The sequence below is a fragment of the Grampus griseus genome (assembly GCF_964374135.1).
Source record: "Grampus griseus genome assembly, chromosome: 15".
Taxonomy (NCBI): Eukaryota; Metazoa; Chordata; class Mammalia; order Artiodactyla; family Delphinidae; genus Grampus; species Grampus griseus.
In genome coordinates, this window is record NC_139009.1 from 31,320,494 (window position 1) to 31,338,386 (window position 17,893).

At 45.2% G+C, this 17,893-nt stretch overlaps 1 protein-coding gene across 1 annotated transcript in view; it reads left to right on the top strand.

Moving 5' to 3' along the window:
- Nucleotides 1-706: 706 nt before the first annotated feature.
- Nucleotides 707-17,893, top strand: part of TMEM178A (transmembrane protein 178A) — a gene marked incomplete at both ends in the record, with an annotated part of 48,962 nt that continues 31,775 nt past the window's right edge. Inside the window, one exon of the mRNA XM_082671789.1 lies at nt 707-1,106. Within this exon, the coding sequence (XP_082527915.1) occupies nt 707-1,106 (400 nt within the window). The remainder of the gene's footprint in view (nt 1,107-17,893) is intronic.

Below are 17,893 nucleotides of genomic sequence, written 5' to 3' on the forward strand. Positions count from 1 at the left end.
AGATCGAGATTCCTAAGAGTTAAATATCACCACGCAGCCCGACCCGGATGGGATTTGTTTCTGGGTAGAAAACGCGACACTGATCAACATCAACTTGGACAAGTGACAAGACTAGGTCTGATGTTGGTGGATGTCTTTTCAGGTCGTTGGAGGGGAGAGGACGGCAGGCAGTGTGCTCGGGGGTAGCTGGAGAGAAACATCGCGTCCAGGGCAGCGATAGAAAGCGACAAGGAGGAGGCCAACAGAGGGACGAAAAGAGAGGGAGGAAGAGTTGAAGAAAAGTAGGGGGAAAGTAGGGACAGGGTGAAGAGGAGAGAGGAAGGGACGAGGGAGAAGTGAGGGCGGCGAGGAGGGATCCACAAGGGAAGGGGGATCGCGGGAGAGCAGGGAGGACGGGTTGGTCGCGAGGTGCAGAGCGGGCGCAGGGGTGCGCGGGGGTGGCGGCGCCGGGAGGGAGGCGAGGGGGCTGCGGGAGAGGCGGGGGGCGAGGGAGCGCTCGAGGCTCGGGGAGGCGCGGAGCGGCGGACCGGGGAGGGGGCGGGCGCGCGGTCGAAAGTGAGCCGAGGAGGGAGCGCGCCGGGCCGCGAGCCGAGGGCGGGCGGGAGGTGGGGGGCAGGTGGGGGAGCGCGGAGCGAGCGGAGGCCAAGTGCATTGTGTCTGGCGGCGGCGCGCGAGCCCACCGGCGGCCGCGGCGGGGCGGGCAGCCATGGAGCCGCGGGCGCTCGTCACGGCGCTCAGCCTCGGCCTCAGCCTCTGCTCCCTGGGGCTGCTGGTCACGGCCATCTTCACCGACCACTGGTACGAGACCGACCCCCGGCGCCACAAGGAGAGCTGCGAGCGCAGCCGCGCGGGCGCCGACCCCCCGGACCAGAAGAACCGCCTGATGCCGCTGTCTCACCTGCCGCTGCGGGACTCGCCCCCCCTCGGGCGCCGGCTGCTCCCGGGCGGCCCCGGGCGCGCCGACCCCGAGTCCTGGCGCTCGCTGCTGGGGCTCGGCGGGCTGGACGCCGAGTGCGGCCGGCCGCTCTTCGCCACCTATTCGGGCCTCTGGAGGAAGTGCTACTTCCTGGGCATCGACCGGGACATCGACACCCTCATCCTGAAAGGTGAGCGGCGGGCGCGCCCTGCGCCCCGGGCGCCCGCGCGTGGAAAGCAGCCCGCGGCTCCCCAGGGGCGCGCCTGTCCCCGCGGCCGCCTCCCCGCCGCGTCCCCGGCACATTCTTTCGTCTCCCCCACCGCCTCCTTTCTTTACCCCTCCCCTCTCTCTTTCTTTCCCCGTCCCTCCCTTGTTCTCTCCCGCTCCTCTTTCTTTCCCCGGCTCTCTTCTTTCCTCTCCATCCTCCTTTTCTTTTTCCCCTCTTCCCTCAAGTCTGGGCTTCAGCCCCCCGCCTCTATCTCCTTTGCTTCCTTGGCCTCCTTTCCCCCCTCTTCTCCTCGCCTCTCGTCCTTCGCTGTCTTTGTACACGTGCCTGACTTGGAACGCACGGGTCTGTTTTCTGGACGCTGCTCCCCGGGAAGGTAAACATCAAAAAGACCCGACCTTTCCCAGTTGGGCTCCTTCCCTTAAGTTGTACTTTCCTTTTAGAAATACCTTTGAAGGAAAAGTGGTTGCAAACCTCAGAAGAGGAGGAAAAGGGCTTTTTCTTGTATTGTGCTGATGTTGGTAGCAGACGGGACTGATGTGGTATGCCAGCCTGGCAGGCTAATGGGGAGCTCAGGAGGCGGGAGGAACCTTCCTCTAAACCCCCGAAGTGCAGGGTTCCTTTGGGTTAGACCTCAGATAACATTAATGCATTGGTGGAGGCAGCTGAATGCCGATAGGACATCTACTTTTTTCCAACCTTCCTGATGACTGGGCACACCATCCTTAGGCTAGTCACACCAGGGCGAGGAGAGTGGAAAACCGGTCCAAGCCTTTTAAAGTAGAGCTTTCCGTATTTGCACATGGAGTCTCTACAGAATCACTCTCTCTTAAATTTGTGATACCTCGTAAGGCTGTTTTTGTTGTTGTTTTGTTATTTGACACTGAGTTGTAGAGCATCAATTTGCTCTTCTGAGGTCTAGGTGACACCTGGCTCCCATGTGCATAATCGGATCGATTGAATTTTTTTGGTAAATGTCATTCATGTAAGAATATTCAGTGTGACAGTCCTACTGCTGAGGCTTCCTTCTAACTTTCCGAGCTTGACCTTATTACAAATTCTTTTTCTCTGAGATGGAAAGAATAAAACAACCCACCTTCTTCCCTGGGACTCATTATTGCGAAAAAAGAAGACGTCTAAAATCAGTACATTTAAAGATTTAGTAGCCATTCAGGAAAGCAAAGAAGCAGATTTGTGTTGAATTCCGGTTTGGAATGGAATTACATGGAAAGGAGGGGGTTAATAACATGTTGGCCTCAGAGTGTTGTTCGTTGGCGTATTCCTCATTTCTCAAACATGTCAACTTCTTCCTTCCCATGGCTAGCTCAGCTGGGGACTGCCATCTGAAATCTGTCTGTGTGTGGAAGGACTCCAGCGCTCTTGGGGGGAAGCAGATACACTAACCTTCCTTTGGGAAGGGAGCTGTATTCTTTCCTCTCCTAACTCACATCCAAATCTGATTTCTCCTCGTGAAGATGCTGCATAATTAATTTGGATAGTAGCACAGTACATGAACAAACTGTAAAAGCTGAATTTGGAGGTTCGGTTATGGAATGCTCGCTTAGGCAAGGCAATTTTGAAAGCTAAGCAGTGTAGTCTGTCTTTGGAAATGACTAGAGCTGCATTTCCTTACGCTCTTCCTCTGCCGAGAGTATTTGATTGCATGTAAACTGGATATAGAATAATGCCTGAAACAGCAGGGTAGAGTTCATTCAATCCAATGGCAGGCAGGAGAGGGTGTCCCACAGGACACTTGCACATTCCCCACCTCCCCACCTGGGCTGGCTAGCTGAGGTGCCGAGCTCCAGGGAAGTTCAGAATCGAATAATCCTAGAGGCTGAAGGGACTTTAGCGGTCATTCAATCCAACCTCCCCCGCATTGTTGACTCCCTTCTTCTACATCTTTCTGACAAACAGTTGTCCAGCCTAGCACTTTCCTAAGACAGAACTTGTGTGCTAATTAAAAGAATTATAGTTTTCTAGTCATAAATGCAAGTTTGTATTAAAACGATCTCAGGGCTTCCCTGGTGGCGCAGTGGTTGAGAGTCCGTCTGCCGATGCAGGGGACACGGGTTCGTGCCCCGGTCTGGGAGGATCCCACGTGCCGTGGAGAGGCTGGGCCCGTGAGCCATGGCCGCTGAGCCTGCGCATCCGGAGGCTGTGCTCCACAACAGGAGAGACCACAGCAGTGAGGCCCGCGTACCGCAAAAAAACAAAACAAAACAAAAAAAAAACGATCTCAGATTTGTAATATTGATGGTGTTTAGCTAATCCTTTTTGTAGGATACTGAAGAGTTCTAGGTTGTCATCAGAAGACCTGGGCTCCATTGCTGGCTCTACTGCTAAATCGCAGGGCTTCCTCCAACAAGTGTCCAGGCCTCCTTGGCCTTCAGTTTTCTAGTTCATAGTAGGAAGGCTCACTGTTCTTTAGGGGATTTTCTAGTTCTAAAATCTGTCATTGTTGTACTAATAGCAATGTAAATTTAGCTTCCTGGGAAGCCTGACATTATTGACATGAGGAGTTTGGAGGAAATGACAGACGTTCAGTACGTTACGTCCTTGATCATAATTTGTTGTTTGGGAGATGGCCAGAAGGGCCTCAAGTACTTTCAGTATTGCTACTCATCTACCTTGGGCTACCTACATAACTCTTCTAGATCTCAGTTTCATCATCTGTGAGATGAATGGGTGAAATGAACAGCTTTAAAATTCTGTGATTCTAAGAATAATTTCAACAGATGATTTTGACACCCATGTTAGGTAAACATTATTACCTTTGTTTTGGCATCTGTGATATGAATTTGGCATTTGTGGTGTATTTTGACATCTGTGGCTGTGGTATGAATGTCTTAAATGAGCCCTGTATAACTAGAAATCAACATGACATCTAATTAAAAACTTTGGACAACTAGGGTCCCACATTTCATTCTTACTTTCTTTTCTGAACTACCTTATGAGTCCTAAGATTTAGAAATGTTAACGATAGGAAATGAAGAAAAGTGGACTCAGATGGGAGCGTGGGGAGGGGTGGAAAGGGCCACAAGAAGTGCCTGACATACTTAATGAGCTTTTGAGGGAAAAAGAGGTCAGCCTTTCTTCGTGTGGACTTAGAGCACAAAGCCAGGAGGTGGGGGCTTCCCTGGTGGCGCAGTGATTGAGAGTCCGCCTGCCGATGCAGGAGACGCGGGTTCGTGCCCCAGTCTGGGAAGATCCCACATGCTGCGGAGCGGCTGGTCCCGTGAGCCATGGCCGCTGAGCCTGCGCGTCCGGAGCCTGTGCTCCGCAACGGGAGAGGCCACAACAGTGAGGGGCCCGCGTACCGCAAAAAAAAAACCAAAAACAAAGCCAGGAGGTGGGTGAAAGTTACAGAGGGGAAAATGTAGAGTTGATAATATGGAAGACCTCTCACAATTGGAATTGTTTGCATTTCCTGGAGGCTGGGAAAATATTTCTGAGAGATGTAGAGGAAAAAGAAACAGACGATGTGGAGAATAAGAGATTGGCTTAGAAGTGCAGCATATAGGCTCTGTAGTGTTCATCCACTTAAGAGAAATCACATGAGCCAGAAGAGCAGCGGTCTCTTTGGGACAAGTATTTGGGAAAATCATCAAACTCTGATTGTCACCCTTTCATTATGATTCTGTTTACTTCTAGCCCAGAGTGACCCTAGAAGGTCTCCCCTAGATTGGACCTCCAACCAGGACCTTCAGTAAGAATGGAGGTAAAGTTATAGATAAATCCGTTAAGGACCAAGACTAGAACTCGATGCTACTCTCCCAGGCTGACGAAAGACCAGCCACCAGCACAGTTTGCATACTGTTGTTTTTCCTCTTACTGTATTGACTAATCCACATTTCACTATCTTGCCCACTGGGATAACATGGGAACTTACACATGCTGTAGAGATATTAAGTTCACACTATATTACCATAGTTTACTATCCAATAAAACAAATGCCCATCGAAAGGCTGTTATGTGCAAGGTCATATTAGGGAGATTTCGGCTACACATGTGGGGATTCTTTTGTGTTTGAGCTGGTCAATTGACTAACTTATTCTTCCATACATAGACCCTTCTTGCAGTTAACTTTTGTTGCTAAGGAAGCTTTGCTTGTCACTGTAAAGACAGTCTCTGATAAGTATGCAAATGAAGTCATCCTCCACCCAGCAACAGGGGGGCTAGAATAGTTGAAGGAGCCTTGTGGTAGGAACTTGAGAGAATGGGTTTAAAGAGTAGGTTCTTGGGCTTCCCTGGTGGCGCAGTGGTTGAGAGTCCGCCTGCCGATGCAGGGGACACGGGTTCGTGCCCCGGTCCGGGAAGATCCCACGTGCCGCGGAGCGGCTGGGCCCGTGAGCCATGGCCGCTGAGCCTGCGCATCCGGAGCCTGTGCTCCGCAACGGGAGAGGCCACAACAGTGAGAGGCCCGCGTAACGCAAAATAAAAGAGTAGGTTCTTTATTCCTTCGTTCATCCAGTTTATTCCCTCAATAAATATATATTGAAAGCCAGGTATTGTTTTAGGTATAGAAGATACAGGATTGAACAAAATGGATAAAAATGCCTGCCCTAATAGAGTTTATATCAAGTGGTGGAGTTATTTTCTAGTGGATTATATAGTCATTACTCTTAGTAGGCTGTGGGAAGAACGCTGTGCAAGCTGCTAGAGCTGGTAAGTACGTGACAGAAAATACAGTGCAGAGTGATGGAGAGCTGTACCCTTTGGGGGACGCCCGGCCATTCTGTTCCAAGTGCAATTCTTAGGTTTAAACTACTGGTTGAACAGTAAAATAGGAGGACAGATGGAAGGAGACTCAGTTGGAAACATTCTATAATGCTTCTTTCAGTTACTGAAAACACTGAGTTTAATAAATAAACATTGAAGAGTCTTGTGAATACATTATGTGGAACTTTGGAGAAATTAATTTTGAATAGGAGTTAGTCATTGAAATGATATCAAAAGTGCCAACTGTTCTTACTAGCCTTAACTTTCATTGAAAAAAAAATTTTAATTAAAAAATTTCATTAAAAACAATTAACACTATTTTTCAAATAGATGTACTTTGTTTATGTAAACCAAATCCTAATGTTATATATTGCCTGCAATAAACAAAAGGAAAATGAATGTTGCAGTGTTTTGTTTTTATGGAGTTAAAAGTGATAGAATTTCAGTAATGTGAAGATTCTAATTCTGCAGGCACACTGTTAACCTGGATAAATCATTTGGGACTGAATTCTCGAAACGTGAAATACAGCATGTCCTTGTGGTTTCAGAAGCATTTTTCCTTTAATGAGATAAACAGAGATATCAAAGACAGTAGGACATAAATACTTTGTCATTTCACTCTCTGCAAGTAAAAGAAAGTAGGAGGATTGGTAGGAATTCCTTGGGTCTCTTCTTCACTCTGCTAATGATATATCTGTTTCCCCTGTTGGCTTATTTTCCATGAAATTAATAGTCTGTACAGGACCCACTACGTTCTACCTGACACAGAAATAGATTGATGATTTTCTCCAGCTCATTTGTAGACCAAAGTATCATTTGTGTTAGAATAATTATCTCCCAAGAGCAGATGTATCTGGGAAATCTGAGAGGCAAGCACTGTTTCTCTTCCCTGACCCATTTGTTCACATACTGTCCTCAGACCTTCTCTTGGACCAGAAGATGCTGCTGGCAAAGGGATTCCTCAGTTTTGGGGGTGCTGGGGGTATCATTAAGACTTCCTTTTTCTTTCTTTACTTCTCAAGGCAGTGGTCTCCAAACTTGTCTTCAGCCTCACGCTATGTAATTTATATTTATTCATTTTAAAATCAGGTGCATGGACTGTCCTGACATATACATCATGAAACACAGACAAAAGCAACCCTTGAAGGGATGGGGTAATAAATAGAAAAAGAAGTTCAACTATTTTCATCCACACTTTCCAAAGGACTGCTTGTGTACCGCCTGGCATGTATACGCTCCTCTTGGAAGACTGCTGTTCTCACTGCACATCAGCAAAGCTGAGTTTCTCATCTGGGCAGAAGAAGAAGGACTGTTTGTTTACTATCATGGCTGACCTCTGTGGTCGGTCTCCTAGGCCACCGTTGTATCACACGTATTCATCTTGCACAGGGGACAGAAGAAGATGCATTTTATTTCTGTATCATTTCTGACCTTAGGCACAGCGTTACCCAAGTGTGATACCCTATGTTTCAACACATCCTGTTGCTAACACTCCTGAAGGTTATCTTGCATAGAAATTAGATTCTTACTCGCCTCTCTGCTATCAAAAAAAAAAAAGATACTTGCTTCCATTCTTTCCATCTGCACAGGGAAGTCACCTTTTAAAAGTGATTCATAAACACAAAAGTGGTTGGTGCTTTAAGTGGTTTGTGATCAAAATTGCCAGAGTCAGTGCCATTTGTATCCACCATGTCTCATGGATAACATTTAGCAATGGCCTTGAGGGGAAAAACGGAAGAGTTTTTGGCTATGCCATAGAAAGTTCACATCCAGTTATACCCGAGTGGCTGTGATTTTTTCCTTAGCTCCTGATTTTTCTTTTTCAAAGCTCAAAATGAGCCGTTAAACCCCATCAGGCAGACTGCTCATAATTGCAAGTGTTCTTGATTACCACAGAAGATATGCTTTTGTTTGGGGAGCATCTGGAAGTTACGTTCCACTGAGGGAGTAACCGAGTCTCCCAGTGTCAATGCTAAATGGGAGACCATGGGGAGTGGCCACATTGAAGGAATTTAGGCAGGTCCTAGGGTTTTCCCAACAGTTACCAAGGGTGAACGCTCCTTTCCTCTTTGAGCCCACCTGCAGTGTGGTATACCCCAGGTTACTGACCTTTGACCTCTGCCAAGCAAACTGTGACCTCGGGTTGACTGTGTCCTTATTCCTGAGTCCATCTTTCTTGTGTCTGTCCACCTTGTCTTTCAGAGAGATTCCACTGTCCTTCTTTGACACTCAATTGTGTGACCATCTGAGGCTCATTTTCCTGTATTATTTGCTGGTTAAAAGAATAAAAATAGGGCTTCCCTGGTGGCGCAGTAGTTGAGAGTCCGCCTGCCGATGCAGGGGACACGGGTTCGTGCCCTGGTCTGGGAAGATCCCACGTGCCGCGGAGCGGCTGGTCCCGTGAGCCATGGCCGCTGAGCCTGCGCGTCCGGAGCCTGTGCTCCGCAACGGGAGAGGCCACAACAGTGAGAGGCCCGCGTACCGCAAAATAAATAAATAAATAAATTAAAAAACCCATAAGAAAAACCCACTACACCATTGCTATTGTCTAAAGCTTTGCACAACTGGTTGTAAAGATTTTTATCAAAATAAAGGCGTTTTTCGGTAGAAAATGGACTTTATCTTCAAAACCTGGTAAAATTTATGATGGTTTATTTTTTCACTTTTTTACAGTGTTTCCCTGTGGTTAAAAGTGATTGCAGTGATTAATCTGTTTTATTGCAAGTTTTAACTAAAAGGATGTAGCTGAACTTGGAGCCTGAGAGAGCCCACATCGGCCCTCTTGAAGCTGACAGCCTTTGTTTGCTGCAGAGTACAGGGAAACTACAGGCTGCATTCCATCTTTCTTGTAACTCAGCCAGATAAGCTGATTGCAGACCAAATAATAATGTCATGGGGACACCCATCAGGGAATGCATTAGCAAGTGAAAAAAGGGGAACAATACAAACCATATTTCAGTTTCCGTTATCTTGACTGACTGAGGACACACTGACTTATTTTCTGTAATTTGCTGGATGTCCCCCAGTGTTCAGACTTTTAAGTATTTTGTTCATGGGAAAAAATCAATCAACTCATTTCTCCTTCAAGGACCAGAAGGTTGTAATATGTTCCCTTTTGGTTTCTCTGGGTTATTTGATACCACATAGGTAGACGGGGAAGTGATTCCAGAAGTATGTGGGAAATTCTGGATGTATAGATAATTCCAGAAGGCTTCATTGTCCCTTTACGACAGGTACCTCAACTGTAAATCAACACTGATGCCTCCATCTGCCATGCCAGTAAGCACTGACTTGTATCCTTAGCGTCTATAGCAGGCAAGATTGGGAGAGTGGGGCGTGAGGGTAGGGGTGGGAGGCTGTATGTGACTTGGATCTCTCTTGTCTACATTTTAAGGAATTTTTGTTTGGTGCGGGGGATGTAAACATTTGCTTCACTCAGAAATCAGTCAACAAATGTTACTAATGAGTGTTGAAACGAATTGCTTTTGCAAAGAAGAGGCTGCTCAGTGAAAAACACGGGTGCGGTATCCTCCTTGCCCCGTGAGGTTGTGCTTTCTCTAAGGACCCCCAGAGTAGTGAGGAAGAGGGTCTGAGCAGGCGGATGGGGCTGTTGGTTAATTTGAGTTCGAATGCCATTTCTTATGTTCTCACAATTTTGAAAACTGCTTACAGTCATGTTTACAGTTGTCATGGAATTTTTCAGCATGGGCATCCTGTTAAATGGTACTCAAGGAGGTTATCCTGAAAAGCAACAGAATCGATCACTTGTCATGGGTTTGAAAAATTACGGAACTCATCATCAGAGAGACAGTTTGACCTAGCGGAAGATAAACTGTAAGGGGGGAAGAAACTAAAAATACAATGGTCAATGATAATAATTGAGTGTGGGCCAGTTGAAGCTCAGTATGTTTGTTTTATGCCCCTGCTACTTAATCACTTATTCCAGGTGATTTAATCCTTAGCATCTAACATATTTTAGGGAGAGTTTGTTTGGTGTTCAGACAATGGAGGTGTTGGTTGAAAGAAGCTAAAACGAACAAATACTAGACAAATAAAGAGGCTGAACTAGAGTGGCAGGAGAAGCGACAGTGACTGCTGACAGGAACGTTTCTGAAAAATACTGTCTTTCTGTTCAGGTGTTTGAAACAAACAAAACAAAAAGGGCACAAGGAAACTGTTTACTATTCAGCAGTAAAAGATAAAATCCAGCCAGAAGATGTCTGCTGAAGAAGCCTCAAAGTCATGTATTTCTTTCCTTTTTTCCTCAGTGTTACCTTTTCTTTCTGAAAGAAACTCAGATTGGTTGGAGGAAAATGGGTAAGCACATGTAGAATCAAAGATTCACAGAGTTGAAAGGAACTTTGAGCCGTGATCCTCACCTAATTTTTTTTCCTGTGATGCCGTGATAGAGGATTTTCATGTGCCCTACAGACTTCTGTCAATTACATGCAATTCCTAGCATACCAGCTCTGACTCCCTCCTTTTCTCTCTGAGCGCGTGTTTTCAGAATGCCTGTGACGGGGAGGGCATGTTGTTATCAGCATAATCTCGATCAGTTTTAATTTATAAAACGGAGTCTAGCTTTTGGACAGGGGAGGCCCTTTGATCTTGTATAGAGGAGGCTTAGAGACAGCCATCTGATTGGCTGTGGGAGTGGGGGCTTTATCCAGGTTGTGTGTTTTTCAGGGGTGAGGCTGGTACAGGGAGCTGGTGGACACTGTGAGCATGCGTACTTCAGTCTCCCAAAGTCGTCCCCAGGCACCACCACTGATTTGGAAATTGGGAGCTGTATTAATAACTAATTACCTGTTAGCCTTATGAACAGGTCCCAACATACCTGATTTAAGAAAGTTAAAAAAAAATGACAGGAGAAATCATAAAAGGTCACAGTTTTGTTTGCCCTCCAAGTGTGACAGAGTTCTTGAAATAAATCTGTCTGAGAGCCCCTGAAAGGCGTTAAACAGAGTAGCTGACTATTCAGTAAACCACACATACAAGAGGATTTTGCAGTCATATTTGATTATGCCATGGGAGAAATTGATGCTTCTTACTAATATGCCCCAGATTTTCATTTTGGAAATTTGTGGCATAGGTATTTTCGAGAGCATGTTTTTATTTCCTAAATTATCACACAGTTCTTGTTTTAGCACTCTTCCAGTTCTATTTGCAGGTTAAAATGGCAGACCTAATTTTTTTCCCCCCTGGCTAAGTATTCTCCCATATATCTAGCTTTCCGGAGTTGCTTTTATTCCTGAAAAGGTCAGGTATGAAACATAATAATTTGGGTTGTCAGTCTAATTTTTTAAAATGCAATGAATAAAGTGCTTGATAAACATTCATCCACTCACATATGTGGGTTTATCAGTTAAGGATCTTTTAGTGCCGAATAGTAGAAAACCCAAATAAAAATGGCTTAACCTACAAGGAAAGTGTATCATCTCCCATAACAAGAACTCTGGAGGAAGCCTGTACCTAGGCTGGTTAATTAAAGATTGAATTCTGTTGGGCTTTAGTTGTCGCAACAGGGGCGATTTTGCCTTCAGGCTTGTCTCTTGCTGGTCGTCAGCAGGAGTGTCAGTCACTTCATCACATAGCAATAGTTCAAAGGCTAATAAAGCAGGAGAGAGAGGCCATGCCCCCTTTTCCTAAACCATTCTTAAAATGAGCGTAGGGCTTCCCTGGTTGAGAGTCCGCCTGCCGATGCAGGGGACACAGGTTCGTGCCCCGATCCGGGAAGATCCCACATGCCGCAGAGCGGCTGGGCCTGTGAACTGCTGAGCCTGCGCGTCCGGAGCCTGTGCTCCGCAACGGGAGAGGCCACAACAGTGAGAAGCCCGCGTACCGCAAAAAAAAAAAAAAAAAGAGTGTAACGTCCCAGAAGTCTCCCAGAAGATTTCCCACAGGCCTCATTGGTTAGAATTATGTCACATGACCATTCCTAAACCAATCCTTGGCGAGTAGAATGGGATTATGGTGATTCCCTTAGACCAATCAAGCTTCCCCTGACAATGGCTAAGGGTTCAGTCTCCCCAGGAAGCACTTGCCTGCCTGACACCTGAATAAAGTCTGGCTACTGTTAGCTCAGGAGACATGGCTGTTGTGTCCACAGCCATAGTGCCTGCCACAGCAGGAAAGTCCAAATGGCAGTTGCGTCCTACCTGTGATCATTCCATAGGGAGAACAGGACTGAGAGGAGAGCCCCGATTTCTTGCTAGCTCTTCCAGATTTACCGTATTCTCTCTCCACATCCTGCCCTCATGGGAATAGGGGAGGAAAAACCTCTTTTTCCACTATATTCCTAAATTCTCAGGTTGGGTCCTATAAATTGACTGATAAAAGATTAACAAGAGAAAAACAGAAGTTATTAACGTGCATATGGAGCCCTCAGAGATGGGTAACTCAAAGTGGTGGTTAGAACTTGGGTTTATATAGCATCTTAACGAAAGAACAATACATTTTTTTAAAAATTATTTTTTATTTATTTATTTTTAAGAACAATATATTTTTAGGGAAGTGATAAGACAAAGGAAAAGGACTTTGAGTTTCTAGGGCTGACAAATTGTGGGAAGGCAAATATAAGGAGAAACTAATGGTAGATCAGGGCTAGTATTAGCAAGGATCGTTACGTAGATTCCTCTGGTACCAGCTCTGGCTGATAAAGGTCTAGACTTAGCTCTGGTAATTCACTTCTTTCCTTCCTGGTACAGAGAAGAAAGAGGGGGCACCTTTATAAATTTATGTCCTGCTTTTAGGAGAAGGGCAGAAATCTTTTCTTGTATCTGCTTCTTCTCGATTGCTTCAGCTCAAAATAATTCTTATGTCAAAGTGGCATATTTGGGGGCGGCATATTTTGCTCTTCTTCATGGGCATATCGGAGCACCCTGAAAGCCCTGTGCTTTGCTTGCCAAAGAGCTGTTTGGAACTCTTTAATCTCTGGTAAACCAGGGACTGCATGGTTGTTTTTAAGGAGGCTTATTCATAATTGCACTTTAAAAAATGGGATGTAGGGCTTCCCTGGTGGCGCAGTGGTTGAGAGTCCGCCTGCCGATGCAGGGGACGTGGGTTCGTGTCCCGGTCCAGGAAGATCCCACATGCCGCGGAGCGGCTGGGCCCGTGAGCCATGGACGCTGAGCCTGCGCGTCCGGAGCCTGTGCTCCACAACAGGAGAGGCCACAACAGTGAGAGGCCCGCGTACCGCAAAAAAAAAAAAAAAAAAAAAAAGGATGTAAAATGTTCAAAACTGTGCATTTTAGGGGATTTTGATGTACTCCAAGATCTGATAGTGCAGTTGTTATTAATTTGATACACACTGTATTGATGAGGTCAGTGTTGTTACACACCTGGAAGGCCACCTGAGGAAGTGGTTATTTAGCAACATATGATTCTGTGTTTGGAGGAGTGGGATGGAGGGAGAGTGTGTTCTGATGGCGCTCAGGCGTCTCGGCAGGAATGTTCACGTCAGACCACTCCAGGGCACTTCACCTTTCCTGATGGAATTGCTGTGCTCTTCTTGGACCTCTCATTTGAAACTGAGAGGCCTGTTCATTAAAGCTGGATACCTCTTTAGAGCAGGAATTACAAAGCAAGAAAACAATCTGAACTATTGCAGATGGGCTGAGCTAGCAGGGTGTCAGCATAGAAGCCTCAAAAGATGGTGTAGAGCCACAAGGTATGTGGGAGGACATATATTTGGACCACCAGATTGCACGCCAATTTGTAGGTTCAAAAAGAAAAAAAGCAAGTGAGGAGGAAGGAAAGCGAGGAAAGCAGGAAGGAGCAAATGAACAACTATTTGGTGGCTCTTTGGGGAACCAGCTCTCTGGGATCTTGTTTCTTTAAATATCTATCAGGTTTATCTTTCTAAAATAAAATTGTATCATGTCTTTCCTTTGATTAAAAATCACGGTCTGATGGATTCCCCAATAAGTTAAAAATAGACTGACGCAATGATCCAGCAGTTCCACTCCTAGGAATATACCCTAGAATGGAATATACCCTAGAATGGAAAATAGGGACTCAAACAAAAACTTATACATGAATGTTCATAGCAGCACTGTTCATAATAACCAAAAGGTGGATACAACCCAAATGTCCATGAGTGGATGAATGGATGAACAAAATGTGCTATGTCTATATAATGGAACATTACTCAGCTATGAAAAGGAACGATGTACTGGTACATGCCACAACACGGATGAACCGTGAAAACACTATGCTCGGTGAAACAAGCCAGACACAAAAGGCAAAGTATTGTAAGATTCCATTTATATGAAATATCCAGAATAAGCCAGTCCATAGAGACAGAAAACAAGGAGGGAGGAATGTGGAGTGACCGCTTCACGGGTATAGGGTTTTCTTTTGGGTTGATACCTATGTTCTGGAGATAGATAGTGGGGATGGTTGTACAACGTACTAAAGGACAAGGAATCACACACTTTAAAAAATGTGATCAAAACAAAACCAAAACCAAACCCAAAATCTCTCATGGTTTTGCACTGTCCACATCTACAAGTCTAAACTTCTTCGAAGGTCATAAAAAAGCCTTTGCCATGTGGCTCCAATTCCCTTTCTGGTTGTGTAGCCAGACACTTCTCCATGAAATCTAGGGTCAGGCTCCACCAGACCATTTGCTTTTCCCTCAATACATGTTCCCTTCACTCTGTGTCATTGTGGAACTTGTTTCCTCTGCCTGAAATGCCACCTTCTCTTGTCCATCCGGTCGCTCTTCCTTGAAAGCTTCCTAGTGCCATTGTTACTTCCTCTCTAGACTTCCTTGACTCTCCCCTTAGCCTCTCATTACCTGCAGAATTAATTGCTTTATTAGCTGGGACCCCAGTGTGCTTTGTACTATTATAGTGCTTTCTACATTGTATTGTGGTTTATTTCCTTGTCCACTTTACCCCCTACCTTGAGGTTGGGGATGGATGCCACCCAGCTCAGTATCTGGCACATGGCGATCTTCCCATAGAATAGCTGTTGAAAAAAATTCCACTGGATTGATTCAAATCACCGTCATATCTGGTCCATTCTTTTTCACCCACTCCAGAGTTTCTCGTTCAATTCAAGGACAAGGAGAAGAGAGACTTATTCTAATCTTTCAGAGACTAGGACACTAATAATTAACTCAAAGGAGATGAAGTAATTGGCATTAAAAAAAAAGCAGTAGTAGTAGTATATGTAAAAAAAGAAGCGTTTATGGTGGCTTTTATATTGAACGTATTCCAGAAATCAGCGTAAAACTAACAGGGTGCTTTTTATGGAGGATTTGCCTCACAAAATGTTCTTAATCCTTAACAAAAGGATTACATTATTATTGCGATTTTCTTGTCTTTCTGCTTATACCCCACTGGAAGTCCCTACCTTCAAGGAACTGTTCCTTTGTTCTCTCACAGGACCTAGCTGGGTGGTTTTCAGATACTAGGAACTCAATAGATGGGTATTGTTTTCCTAGGTTTATTCCAAGTATTTTCTTGTACAGTTTTGACTTATTAAATATTCTGTTTTTCAGTAAAACTGTTGCAAGTCCAGTTACATACTTCCTTTCACCAGCAAGCACAATAGCTAGAATGAATCTGAAACACTCTTGGTGGCTGCCCTTCATCAGGCTCTTTACTGAGCTGTTCTGATGCTGTGTCAGACGTCTTAAGAGAGAGGCTCCTGTATGCTGAAAAAAAGCCTGGAGGAGCAACTGGGGTTCAAGTGGGCTTTTCGGACTCTTCAAGCTGAGATAGCTCTCCAAGAGACTGGTGGCTTTTCTGGTGTGCTGAAATGATCTCCCTCTCAGCAAGTTTATTTTGAAGGTTATTGAGGTGACAGCAGGCAGAGATTTGGGGCATCTTCTTCCCTCTGCTATTAACTAGCTGTGTGACCTTGAGCAAGTCACCTCACCTCTGCAGATCTGCATGTTCTCATTTGTACATACAGAGGTTGGATCAGTGTAACCTGCTGGGTCTCTTGGAGCATTAACTGGCTGTAACTACAGGATGCCCAGCAAACAGCAGCTTAATTAACTCCACAAAGTGTAAGGATAGAAAAAGGTCGGTTCTCCCTAGAAGCAGGTAAGTGTTAGGACAATCCAAATCTAAGAGCCTTTGTCTCTTTTCAGTTGTTCACCCACGTGCCGTTCCTTTGCTCTTTTGAATGCGACGTGCTTTCTTACTGCTAATTTTCTTTTTCATTTCCTGAGGGTTTCAAAGGAGAAAACAGGACTTTCTATATTGTTCCAGGAATTCTCTTCCGTAGGAGCTGTGTTTGCCATTTGGTTGGAAGGACTGAACTGTATAATTTTTTCCTTGTTAGATGATTTCACAGGGAATTGGTAGTAATAAGTTATATCTGGTTTTAGGAACTGAAGTTAGAGTTCATAATAGAGAGCAAAAAAGGAGCACCCTTTAGAAAATTGCATCGTATAATTTAAATTTTGCCTTACCTGCTCATTTTAAATTTTTTTGAAGAAGTTTGAGTGCTTTTGATGGAAGAAAGAAAATCATATACTTTCTTTTTGTTACTACAGGTAAAAAAATCCTAGGTTTATTCCTTTTTTGCTTCATGAGAGTATTTAATACTCATAAGCCACGTGAAGTTAAATAGAAATCCACAATCATCTGTTACGATTCGTGCTGTTCAGAAGTTTCAGAGATACGCTTTCTGAATTTAATAATCCGCTGTGTTAAATACCTGGAAGTTATATTTGACCACTTTAATTCATACATGAATCTCGATTATTCGCTTGTTTCTTTTTTCCCCTCAGATGATATTTTAGGTGGCTTGCCACACATTGTAATTGGCATAATAGTTAATTTCACTGAAAGCCCTATTCAAAAAATTTGAACATGATATGACTTTCCTTGACCCCCAATTTCTTCCTTTATGTAGATGAAAGGATACGCCCAGGTAAACCTCTTTAGGCATCCATGGCAATGATTATAATGGCAGATCTGCTGCTCCACTTCTGATGCTGGGTTGGACCAGTTTTTACTTAAATCCTTCCACACAGAGCAGAGATGAGGTAGACGAGACAATCATCTGTATCATCCCCATCACAGTCAGGCTGATTCTTATTGAGAGAGAGTGTGAGTTCCAGAAGACAAGAGGGGATATGGCCGAAGGTAGCAAGCATACTACCTCACCTTTGCCCCATCATAAGCATTTTGGTCATTTGGAAGACTTAGAAGTTTATCTAAGAGGAAGAAAAAAAGAACCTGCTCAAAACAGATTGACAGCGCTGCACTGAATGGTGATGGGGAAGAGAGGGGAAGAGGCAACCCCATGGAGAATGAGAGTCATCACATAACCGTCTTAACTTTGGTCTCTTTTTTTTTTTTTTCTTTGCGGTACGTGGGCCTCTCACTGTTGTGGCCTCTCCCGTTGTGGAGCACAGGCTCCGGACGCGCAGGCCCAGCGGCCACGGCCCACGGGCCCGGCCCCTCCGCGGCACGTGGGATCCTCCCGGACCGGGGCACGAACCCGTGTCCCCTGCATCGGCAGGCGGACTCTCAACCACTGTGCCACCAGGGAAGCCCAACTTTGGTCTCTTGATTCTTAGAAAGTCTCTTCATTCTTTTGGAATTTTGTTTGTTTGTTTCCTCTTACAAACAGTAACACTAGGAAGAGTCTTACAAAGTCTGTGGGAGATTATGAACTAGGCAACTGAAATTACTCTGTAGAAGCCATATGACGAGGAGTGTGATATTCATGGAATTCATGAGAAAAAGCACTTTAAATTTACACAGCAGATTCCTTCCTCATAACCCAGAGCGGTTTTTACAAAGAGAAAAAGGAGACACGTTCTCTGACTAAGCATACGTGATTGAGGAGAATAACATTGGGACTGCTGTTAATTACTGCTTGTATGCGGAGGGGAAGGTGGCCCCGTGGAGGGGGCGGTGGGGGAGATGAGCAACCTTGGGAACTGGGAGCTGTGGCCCTGGTCCTGGCTTTTCCGCCACCCGTGGGACCTTGGCAAGTCATTTAAACCTCTCTAGATCTCAGCTTCTCATTTTTAAAGTTGAACTTCATGATTTCAAAGA